At 35.2% G+C, this 12501-nt stretch overlaps 1 protein-coding gene across 1 annotated transcript; it reads left to right on the forward strand.

Annotated features, from left to right (window-relative positions):
* The first annotated feature begins 11691 nt into the window (after positions 1–11691).
* LOC116013109 lies at positions 11692–12501 on the forward strand. The gene has a single exon (XM_031252764.1). The coding sequence runs from the start codon at positions 11692–11694 to the stop codon at positions 12499–12501; it is 810 nt and encodes a 269-aa protein (XP_031108624.1).

Consider the following 12501-nt stretch of genomic DNA (forward strand, 5'->3'; position numbering starts at 1 on the left):
CAACAGTTGTATAGATAAAAATGCAAAAAGTAAAGTGCAGAAACAAAACTGGCACACGATATACTTAACCATGTTCAATACTCAGTATCTATGTCTGGGGGATGGCCACAGTTCATCCAATCCACTATACTCAACAACCAAAGTACAGAAGATAAGAGAAACGTTCTCACCCAAGTGAATGGACCATTTTTACCCTTTTTGCCTAAATTAGGGTTTTCATTAACGAGAGCTTGAAGTTCATAGGTGTGTAGGCTTCCCATCAGTTCTCCAACTAATTTCTTTTCCCATCCTTGATTCTCCTGGATCGCAGTTACCTTCATTCGAAAGTCCTTAGAGAGAGAACGCAGGATCTTTTTCACTACACGTGATTTAGAGAATGGTTCTCCCAAGATTAATACTCAATTTATCAGATCTTGAGCCCTACTGTGGAAATCAGTGATTGACTCTTCCTCATTCATTCTGAGTGGTTCAAATTCTGTCAATACCATCTGACTTTTAGATTTTTTAACATCATCTGTTCCTTCAAATCTGGTTTCTAGGATTTTCAACCTTTCTTGGCTTCTCGCACACCAACAACAAGAGTGAAGACGAACAATGGAGTTCAGCACCTTGTTGTTATAATCTGATCTATTTTTTTCATCATCAGTCCAGTTAGTCTCTGGCTTAACGGTTGTTGTACCATCATCGTTGTTGATCTTTAGGGGTTCCCAGCCGGTGATCACCATACACTAAATCCTTGTCCCTTAAGCTTGTAGATAGATATTCGTTCTGGTTTTCCAGAATGCATAATTTGTGTCATCCAACTCAGGAGGTTTCCAGAATGTATTCCTTGAGCCACCCAAGCAAATCTCTTTTGTCCCTCAAGAGCTCTTGGTTAAGGGGAAGCAAGTTCACACTCCCCTTTGATCTTGTGTGCATAAACCAAGAGGAACACCTAGCAACAAACACCAACAACACAAACTTAGAAGCACTTTGGGTTATGGGTTAGTGAAAATAAAACTTAAAGCAAAGTAAAACAAAAATAAAAATAAAAGACTTGATCTCCTAAGGATTTACTAGCCTTAATGCTAGAAAATAAAGGTAAAAACTCAATACAACCAAATTTCCAATCCCTAGCAACGGCGCCAAAACGTGATATGGTTTAGTGGTGATAGTGAAAATGGGTTTGTATTGCCGTTCCACTAGAGATTGGGGTTTATGGCACGTAGAGAGCGGTTACATAAAGTCTAGGCACCAAGGTATTGGAATCCATAAGGATCCAAGTAAATCATGTTTGGATTGGAGTTAAAACTAGAATATTTTTGGTGTTTTGGATTAAAGGGTAAACAAGATTAAATCTATGAGGTAATTCAAAATGGGAAAGATGGGTTAAATTAGGTGTATTGCTCTATTAATGCATTTGACACTTAGATTGGGGGAATAACATTAACCCTAGGTTCTTGCCCCAATCTACCCCTATTTCCATAGAAGGGAAAATTGGTTTGAGATTGAGAAGGCTCAAGTCTTCCATCCAATTCCCATTGTGATGAAAGACTTTTCAAAGACAAACAATGATCACTGTGCAATAATTATTGAAAGATTGAATTATAACCCAACTCAAACTCAAGAACCTTAAATGGGTGTTAATCCCCTTTGTGCAATAACTACATAGCTAGCATCAATAGAAGCAATAAACACCTAATCTAACCCAAATAAAGGACTACTCACTCATTTGTAAAGTAAACGTAGCAATATCAAGCAAAGAAATCATAAATGCATAATAAATGTAAAGAAGAGATAAAGAAAAGGAAATGAAAGCTTTTAGTATTAAAGGTTGAAGAGAGTTGGTGGAATCCACTCCAATCCACAAAATGAAGCTTGCAATGTGTTCTCTAGTGTAGATCTAAGTTATTCTAGGCTAATATTTGCTATGGAAAATAAATAGAGCTAGTCTATGCTATTAAGGGTTCTAAATTGGGCTTAAATACTGTGCAGAAATCAGAGCAAACAGCCTCCCACACGACCATGTACACGGCCATGTGGTGTCGCTACTGAGCAGATTGGCGACGGGGGAAAACGGCCTTGCACACAGCCGTGTGTGAGGCCGTGTGAGGTCATTTTTTTAGCTTTCTCTCCTACTTCGCATCGTTGCTGCTTCGATCCTCCTTGAGTGACATCTTAGCTTCCAAACTTGTTCCATTATGCTCCAAAAAGCCTCACAATGACTCATTATGACCCATTATATCTAAGAACATCAAATCACACAAAAAAATCATAAATTCTACTCAAGTTAAAGCACTTTGTTAGCAAAATTAGTTAAAATGAGGGCTAAAAAGAGGTCAAGAATTAGATATATCAACTCCCCCACACTAGAACTTTTTCTTGTCATCAAGCAAAGACAAGAATAATCACCCCCAAGCAATGAACATTTATTCCACTTCCCTCTTGTACCACTAAACAGTCCACAAACCTACTCATGATAACCCGTCCAATTTTAAGAATCAATTAGGCCTTACAAATGAGTTTCCTTCTCAAGCCAATAACTAAGTGCCAAAATTATTAGATTAGGTGAAAACCCTGTGTGACAAGTGCTAAGTTGAGATTATGCAAAACATGGCTAAAGATGAGATCTCATAGGCTTGCCTTTCTTACTCCCACTAGATCGACCTTTGGAATGCATGAAATGATCAAATATGACTTTATTCAGCTTGTAACGGGGCTAATGGTAAATGGTTAAACAAAGAAAGGGTATGGAAAGTAAACAAAAAGAGAGAATTTCACACATATTCACAAACTAAGCTAGAAGAGAATTGACAATAAAGGACAATGGAGCACTCTACAAAGAAGATTAGACAACACTCTAAAAAGGTGGGGGATTGACACAAAGATCAAGGAAAGAATAGACACTTTTGCTTTTATTCACTTTTTCTTTTTCTTTCACTTTTCATCAATTTCAAGCATCTTTTTCAAACATCTTTTTCAAACTTTTTCAAACATCTTTTTCTTCATTTTTTTTTCTCATTTCTACAACCAATCACTTTTCTCAAAACAAACAACTCACTCTATTTATTTGACAAACCCCCCCACCAAAAAAAAACTATGTAGAGTGATGCAATTAAAGATAGGCTCCAGCAAGAATCTCTTCTAACTTATGAACAAATGCTACATTCTCTCAAGGGTGGAAGGAAAATATTTTTTATTTCTTTTTGGCTAAGGGTTAAAGGGTAAATTAACAAGGATAAAGCAAAGAAAAACTAACACAAAGCGGGAACAAGTGCTAAGCACTTTATTGAAAGAACTAAAGGCTCAAAGGGGACAACTAGGGATAAACACATACTAATAGGGTAGGCTAAAAGTTAAACAAAAATGGCCTACATCATTTCAAATAACGCATTTTCCTAGGATTTCACATTGGGAAGTAATAGGGAAAATTCTAGCAAAACAGCCGTTAGTACTGTCAAACCAGGCCGGCCCGCCCCACCGCGGGCCAGATTTCTGGCGGACTTTTACGGGCCGGCCCTTTAGGCCCGCGAGCCAGAATTTGTGTAACCCTAACCCGCCCCGCGCAGATTTGGGCCCCGCGGGCTTTTTTTTTCCAAAATTTTAAAAATGAAGTAAAGTATAGTGGTTTACAATAGGTGTATTACAAATTTACGATGCATAACATAGTTAAATACTCTGTATTAACATAATGTTTTTCTTTTAGCTATAGCCACAAAGCAAATTAATATCTATGATTTCATTTGATATTATTTTCTAATTAAACCATTTCAATTAATAGATAGATTTTAATGTTATACTATTTTTTTTTAATTTGGTGCAAATCACAAACTAAACAGTATTGCATTTGAAAATATTAAATAGGGTGGGTGGATTAAGTTTAGGATTAGGAGTATTTTATATATATATATATATATATATATATATATATATATATATATAAATTTTTTTTACTTGGCCTGCGGGTCAATTCCTGCCCGCATTTTCGCGGGCCTATTTTTTCATGACCCTAACCCGCCCCACTGCGGGGAGGGTGCGGGCCGGCCCGCGAGCTTTGGCCTATTTTGACAGCCCTAACAACCGTTACCGAAATCACACATAAGCCTTCACTAGCCAAGCACAACACACGGGATCAAATTTATTTATTTATTAATAGGCAAACAAGGCTATTGGCAAAAGACTGAATCAATCATGAGCTTAGCTTCAAATCATCTATCAAAACTAAGGTGCACAAGTACCGTCATACAACCACTAACCAACAACAAGGAAGTGTTCATAAGTTCACCCAAGGAAAGCAATTAACCAAGAACTATGCACCTTGAATCATCCAAGCAAAACGAAGCAAAAATTTTATATACAGCCCAAAGTTCGAACCACAAATTGACCCCCCCCCCCCCAAACACTAAAATCAGACATCGTCCGCGATAGACCAACAATTAAGCACAAAGGGGGAAAGATCAAATCAACTAAACCAAAAAGTTAAAATAAACAAAAGGTAAGAACTGAAAGTGGAAGGTAAACCAAAGAGAATAACTAAAATCCAAGTAAATCATGTTTGGATTGGAGTTAAAATTAGAATATTTTTGGTATTTTGGTTAAAGGGCAAACAAGATTAAATCTAGGAGGTAATTCAAAATGGGAAAGATGGGTTAAATTAGGTGTATTGCTCTATTGATGCATTTGACACTTAGATTGGGGTGAATAACATTAACCCTATGTTCTTGAGGCAAGCACTAAGGAATCCATGTTTCCACAAGGATTAGAACAAGGGTTGCCCCATTTCAATGGTGTATCAACCCAAGTTCTTTAAGAACAAAAGCTTTATAAGCCCCAATCTACCCCTATTTCCATAGAAGGGAAAATGGGTTTGAGATTGGGAAGGCTCAACTTTTCCATCCAATTCCCATTGTGATGAAAGACTTTCCAAAGACAAACAACAATCACTGCGCAATAATTATTGAAAGATTGAATTATAACCCAACTCAAACTCAAGAACCTTAAATGGGTGTGTTGATCCTCTTTATGCAATAACTACATAGCTAGCATCAATAGAAGCAATAAACATCTAATCTAACCCAAATAAAGGACTACTCACTCATTTGTAAAGTAAACATAGCAATATAAAGTAAAGAAATCATAAATGCACAATAAATGTAAAGAAGAGATGAAGAAAAGGAAATGAAAGCTTTAGTATTAAATGTTGAAGAGAGTTGGTGGAATCCACTCCAATCCACAAAATGAAGCTTGCAATGTGTTCTCTAGTGTAGATCTAAGCTATTCTAGGCTAATATTTGCTATGGAAATGAAATAGAGCTAGTCTATCCAATCTAGGGTTCTAACTTGGGCTCAAAATGCAGAAAATTAGCTTAAATATTGTGCAGAAATAAGAGCAAACGGCCTCCCACAAAGCCATGTACACAATAGTGTGGTGTCGCTACTGAGTAGATTGGCGACGGGGGAAAAACGGCCTTGCACACGACCATGTGTGAGGCCGTGTGAGGTCATTTTTCCAGCTTTCTCTCCCGCTTCGCGTCCCGCTGCTTTGATCCTCCTTGAGTGACATCTTGGCTTCAAAACTTGTTCCATTATGCTCCAAAAAGCCTCATAATGACTCGTTGTGACCCATTATATCTAAGAACATCAAATCACACAAACAAGTCATAGATTCTACTCAAGTTAAAGCACTTTGTTAGCAAAATTGGTTTAAATGAGGGCTAAAAAGAGCTCAAGAATTAGATGTATCACCTACGGATCAAGTCACTTTTTATACTTAAAGCTCTGATAGCAAATGAAATCTCACCAACCCTAATATTCTATTAAGTCTAATTAAGTTTCTGCCTTGTCTATACAAATATTATCATTTATGAACCTTGGTTGATATTTCGCTCAGTTTATGCAATAGTTGTATAGATAAGAATGCAGAAAGTAAAATGCAGAAACTAAACTGGCACACGATATTGTTAACCTAGTTCGATACCTCAGTATCTACGTCTAGGGACGGCCGCAGTTCGTCCAATCCACTATACTCAACACCCAAAGTATAGAAGGTAAGAGAAACATTTTCACCCAAGTAATCCCTCACAAGGTATGTACCCAACTAACTAAGGTTTACAGTAGATTGCCAAGACCGGAGATCCGTGCGTTAGAAGTCCAAAGAAGTCCCCTTCTAGGAGAGCTATTCTTATGCAGTTCGTCTTACTGACTCACCCTTCACTGTTCCACAGTTGCATGATATTTACATCCACTTATTAAGCATCAATGAATTTTGCTTTCTCAAGTTCTTCAACTGTAAATCTCCAGAACTTGTTTTCTTGAGAAGACGAAGTAGTCAGAGTGAATCTTTTAGACCTAAGGGGTGATGGTTATTCTTTCGTTTAGAACTTCTATATTCTTGTGTATCTCTTCTTGAACCATCAACCACCTTTAAATATAACACTGACCTAGGCAACACGATAATCCTTAGAGTTTGAATCCTTTTAGATAATTATCGTGACACCCTTTGAGGTGTCCAAATGATAGGGACTTTCTTGTAAACACACCCCTTTGTCGTAACCGCTCTGCTTAGCTCAGCAAGGATAAGTTGGTGAAGATCGGCGTATATTCCCGGACGCTCTAGTGTAGAGTCTGATCAATCAAGTCTTCACTCTTAACACTGATAGACTCTAGACTTATCTCTAACTAATTTTTCATAATAAAACAATCAATTACATCAGTGGGGTTTAAACTTAAAACACTAGCATGGCTAAAACCGTATAAAGAAATGTTTTTATCTATTTGGACTTATCAATTTCTCAATTTTGGAAATCACACCACGAACAGAGTCGAGAGTCAGCATGCCAAGTTATAAAAACATTAGAAAAGGGTCAAACAGGCACCTAAACTTTAGGGCAAAAGTCAACTTTTGCACCTAAACTTTTAAAATGTTCAATTAAACCCTCAAATATGTCAAAATTGAGGCAATAAAGCCCAAAATAGGTAAATGACATGTCATTACATGTCATTTTTATCAATCCGGTGACTGGCGACATATTCCGGTGAGCAGTGATGATTGAGTCGTCGCTAGTCGCCATCTTCGGCGGAAGCTCCGTAGAAGGCGACCTTAGCTTATTATTATTATTATTATTATTATTATTATTATTATTATTATTATTATTATTAATCATCTGACAAGTATCTCTTGGACCCATTTGCATATTCAAACACCCAACCAAATATAACATATTAAATTCAAAATTTTGTTCTTTGTTATGAAAGTAAAGGATTTGCAAGCAACAACTAGAAGGGAGATTGCAGAACAAGAATGGAATGCAAGAACAATTGCAAGAGAGAATGGAGAGAAGGAAGGGTTCTCATTAAGCCCATCAAGGTTACATATTTTCCATTAAAAAGAACTGAAGAAGTACATATTAGAATGAAATATACGAGCCTATATATACGAAGTAAGCTTGACCCTTCGATACTCCAACAGACACTTGAGTCTTCATATGTCCAAAAATACAATATCTGAGATAATGGCCACACATTATTATTATATTCATAACACTCCCCCTTGGCCATTATCTTATCATATCCATGCGTCGTTAAAAACCTCGCTAGAAAAACCCGGTGGGAAAAACCTAGCCGCGGAAAAAAGAGTACATAATATGTCTAATTATGTATTGCACTGGTTGCCTCATTAAAAACCTTACGCTAAGAAAATCCAGTGGAAAAAAACATAGCTAAGGGAAAAAGAGTACAACCATAACCCAACATAAACTTCAGGCATAATATTCATGATTCATTATGCTCCCCCTGAAGATAACATTCTACAAATCCCTTATTTTAAACTTCCAAAACGTAGAGGGATTTTGTGAACAATCATGTTCAACTATCAATGGGGTGAATATATTTCATAATAATTGCGTGACTCTTTTAGAGCTCACATGGGTATAATACCGACATCATAATGTCTAGTAAAAATTTTCATAATATACTCATTCATTGGTGCAACACGATCTTTATTGTCTCCTTATTAGACAATGGGAGTAATTTATAATACAACCAGTTTTGGGACTTGGCATCACGTGGATACAATAATAATAGCCAGTACCCAAGTAGCCCATTATATAATGGCTTGTCTAAATAGCCCATCAAAATCATTTATTGGCTAACTGGTGTATAGAATTCCATTAAGGAAATACTCGATCATTAAATCGAGATAATACTTAGCTTTTCCAAGCTTTTCATTTCAAAAATCCCCGTCTTTAGATATGACCTAACATCATTAAGCTTTTTATTTATTTCATTGATGTTTATACCATCAATATTGACTGAGATAAGTTCATTAGTAACTCTTTATTGAACACACAATGGTACATATTATTCCTTCTTCACGAGGATAATAACTCTATTCGCAACTCTTTAAAGAGTACATAATGACACATAATATATTCATATTTATATTCCTTCTTCGGAAGGGAAAAATACTCAGTCTGTTTCAGGTCATATATAAACCTTAAAATTCATCATGGATTTTCAAATATACTGTAAATGACCCATCTTTATGCGGTCATGACATTTATCATATATAATCCAATGACCCATCTTATGCGGTCATGATATTCATTAACTGCATATTATTTACTGCCAAAGATATTAATAAGCGAAACTTATTGTCATCCATTTATGACGAGAATATGGGAGAGTATATTAATTATGGGTATCTGTGTAAACCCATGAGCTCCAAGCCTCGCTTTTATCACATCATATCATTATTCTCTTTTGTACCAACACCTATTCAACGGTGTGTACACATAATTTAGAGAATAGCGAGCTGAGCTTTTTGTATGCCTTAATTACTCCTTTTATTTATCAAATGATTAGGCCAAGTCTTGTGCCTAACTCTGGATCCAGATTGAGCAATTATAAAGGCATTTGAGTTGTCGACAACATTTTCATAATTTTCTCTCATATCCATAATAATTCGTGGCAATTTCAAAATCAACCAAATGATAGACATTTCCCATCAATATTCAAATCTGGTCGTTCCGCATCCCAGTATTAATTATTTGGTGCACCACTAGGTATTTCATCCTTTGACGAATGTCTCTTAAAGACATTATTTATCAATAGGTATATCAATAGATATACATTTGGCAGATATTAATTATTTACTGAACATTCAGTTCAATCAATCTAGTATGTGGGTTTTTGAAGATCCTTTCATTTTATGAAATTTTCTCGGCATTCAATTTTCAAAATAATTTGGGCTTATATCTCCCCCTAATGCCATGAAAATGATCTTCATGCAGTCAGCGTATCAAATAATCTCCATATCATGGGCTCTAGATATTTATACAAAACATGGACATTAACCAATATGTATGTCAAGCTTTATTTAATAGCTCGTATAGATACGCAATGATGTGATAATAAAATAGACTGCATTTTAATAAAACACAGATATATTTGGGAAATGTTTACCACGTACTAGATGTAAGGGGAGTATTCATTGTATGCAGTATGTCAGATTTAAAAACAGTAGTATATCGAATTTAATCTCACCAATATATAATTTCAATTTAAGCATGCTTCATATGGGAGACTACTGTTTGACATATATACGATGTCCAATAATATTAGTTCAAATCTGAAATTTCAATATTTAGCCCAAAGTGACCCAATTGCTCATTCAAAATATTTTAGGTCTTTAAATCGCAACATATGATATACTTAGACGTATATGCAATCATATAATGTATATGATCAAAATAGATAAAGCATATACATAATTTAAGAGAAATAATTTGGCAAATTAAAGTGGAAGTATGATTAAGGCATATACGATTCCACATATTTTCATAACAATTGCCACAATAGCGAGCTTTAATCAAAATCAAAGCAATTAAAGTGAAAGTCACTTCACTTTTATAATAGGATATCAATCCATTTTCTCAATTTATGAGAAATAATCATCATCATTATCATTATCATCACATATTCATGATCATCTAATCAATCGTGCCAAATCTTAAAATTATTCAAACCAGTAAACATTTTGTTTACTATAAGATTGGCTTCAATGGCACTCATCCCAGTGCAATATAAACATGACGAAAAACAAGGGAATTTTTCAATACGCATTTCTTCCCTGATATTGCCTTTGTATTTTAGAGGAATTCTCAATTCCTTTCTTTTATAGTCTCAACTATTCGTCTCTACGAATATTCTTTTACAATTTAACAAATCTCTATGAGACTTCGGAGGGAACAACGCATTACAATTTTCAATAAATTTGTTTGTCCAGGCAATAATACATTGGCTCATTCAGAGTTTTCAATCATTTCGTACTACCAAACATTGTAGTAACAAATTCCTCATCTTTTTCAATATGCATAAATACTTTGTATATTTAATCATTGTATGTGTGGTTACACTATCCACAATACATATGTTTTCCTCATTTTTCTTAATCCAATCAAGAGTGATGATGTATTCATTTGCTTCTTTGAAGCATATATCCTACAAGGATTAGGCATCACATGATTTATCATGATTCACATCCAATTTTCTGCATATGGTATTTGGAGATAGCATATGCCAAATACAGATAATTATACAATTTTATCCCATGATTTTGAAAAACATATCAAAATAACTTTCATTTATAGTATATGGGATAAACTTTATGGCCTATAACAAAATATTTATTATGCCTAATTTTATTTGATTAGTGCACATAATAAGTATTTGCACAAAATAGTTCATTATCACATGAATATCTATGGCATACAGCATATGTAATATTTTATCAAATTAAAATAATACGGAGGCGGCAAACCTTATCGGAGTATGGTCAAGATCTCCGATATAAACTCAATAATTATTTTCGTTGTACTCTCGTGCTTAGTTCGATCAATTAATTTGTGAACTTGACCGGAAATCCATCAAAGCCTATCTTGTAGCATCTTTCTTGGTCAATCTGATTCAAAACCTGTGAACTAAACTCATCTTATAATAATGATATTATTAGTATTATATTTATATAAGAGAGAGACGGTAAAGACAAATGCAAAAAGATACTGTCCCTTTTCCCATCATATAATATATATATATATATATATATATATATATATATATATATATATATATATATTTTGTTATGAAATAAAAGGAAAATGATGGATGTCCAAGTTATGATTTGAACCTTGGACCATTCACTTAAATGCTAAAACTTAATCCACACAACAACAACTGCTGCTGATGACAAATTTGGAGAACATTTAAAAAGTAAATGTGACTGGAAAGTTAGTTCAAGATGAAGACAAAAGCTATGGGTTAGGGGAATTGACCCCTTGACCTTAGGGTAACAAAGAACATCTAGGCATTTGACAAATGCAACCAAACCAGGACAATTATGTGCATTTATTGTACATATATATATATTTGTTTACTCATCCCCTGACATTATAAAAACCCCCTCCACTCTTTGTAAAATCATCCAGGATCTTCATATATTAAATGCTTCACTTCTTTCCCATTTCCAGACTTTCGGCCATTTCACTATTATTATTATTACTATTATTTTTATTATTAGTAGTAGTACTATAATTTACAACACGTTATCAGCACGAGTGTTCTAAATCTCCAGTGAACGGTACTACTTTCCTACACTCCTTATTATAATTTATATTCTGCATTAAAAAAAAATTACTTTCTTTTATATCTAATATTATGTCTTCAATTGCCAAACGTGAATTTACTGAGCTTGCCATTGACGGTAGCAACTATTTGACTTGGGCCTTAGATGTTGAAATGCATTTGACATCAAAGGACTTAAAGCAAACTATTGCTGATGAGTCACAAAGCACTGATGCCCAGAAGGCACAAGCTCTTATTTTCCTACGCCACCATTTGAATAACGATCTTAAAAATGAGTATTTGATTGAAAAAGACCCACATGCATTATGGAAGTCCCTGAAGGACCGATTTGACCAACAACTATCAATTGTCCTCCCTCAGGCACAATTTGACTGGCTGAATCTGAGGTTTCAAGATTACAAATCTGTAATTGAATATAATTCAGCCCTGCACAAAATTGTATCACAGCTGAAGCTCTGCAAACATGAAGTTTCAGAGTCTGATTTAATTGAAAAGACTTTGTCTACTTTTCATGCGAGTAACCTTGTACTCCAGCAGCAGTACAGGGCTAAGAATTATGACAAACACTCTGAACTAATTTCAGCACTTCTTGTGGCTGAAAAACATAATCAGTTGTTGATGAAAAATCATAATGCACGACCAGTTGGCTCTGCACCTGTGCCTGAAGCACATAATATTGCCAAAGGGTGGAAAAATAGAAGAGGTCGTGGTAAGGGTCGTGGTGGTAGACACGGTCGCGGTAACCGTAGAGGTATGGAACGTATTGGTTTTGTCCCGGAAGGTCAAAGCTCATACAATCGCGGTAACCGTAGGGGTACGGAACGCATTATTCTTACCCAAGGAAATCAAAACTCATCAAAGAAAAACTCTGGTCATAAATAG

This window comes from Ipomoea triloba, chromosome 3 (genome assembly GCF_003576645.1).
Source record: "Ipomoea triloba cultivar NCNSP0323 chromosome 3, ASM357664v1".
In the NCBI taxonomy this organism is placed as follows: Eukaryota; Viridiplantae; Streptophyta; class Magnoliopsida; order Solanales; family Convolvulaceae; genus Ipomoea; species Ipomoea triloba.

Bases quoted from the DNA above. Each gene is read 5' to 3' on its own strand.
- LOC116013109 (XM_031252764.1), top strand. From the start codon at position 11,692: ATGTCTTCAATTGCCAAACGTGAATTTACTGAGCTTGCCATTGACGGT.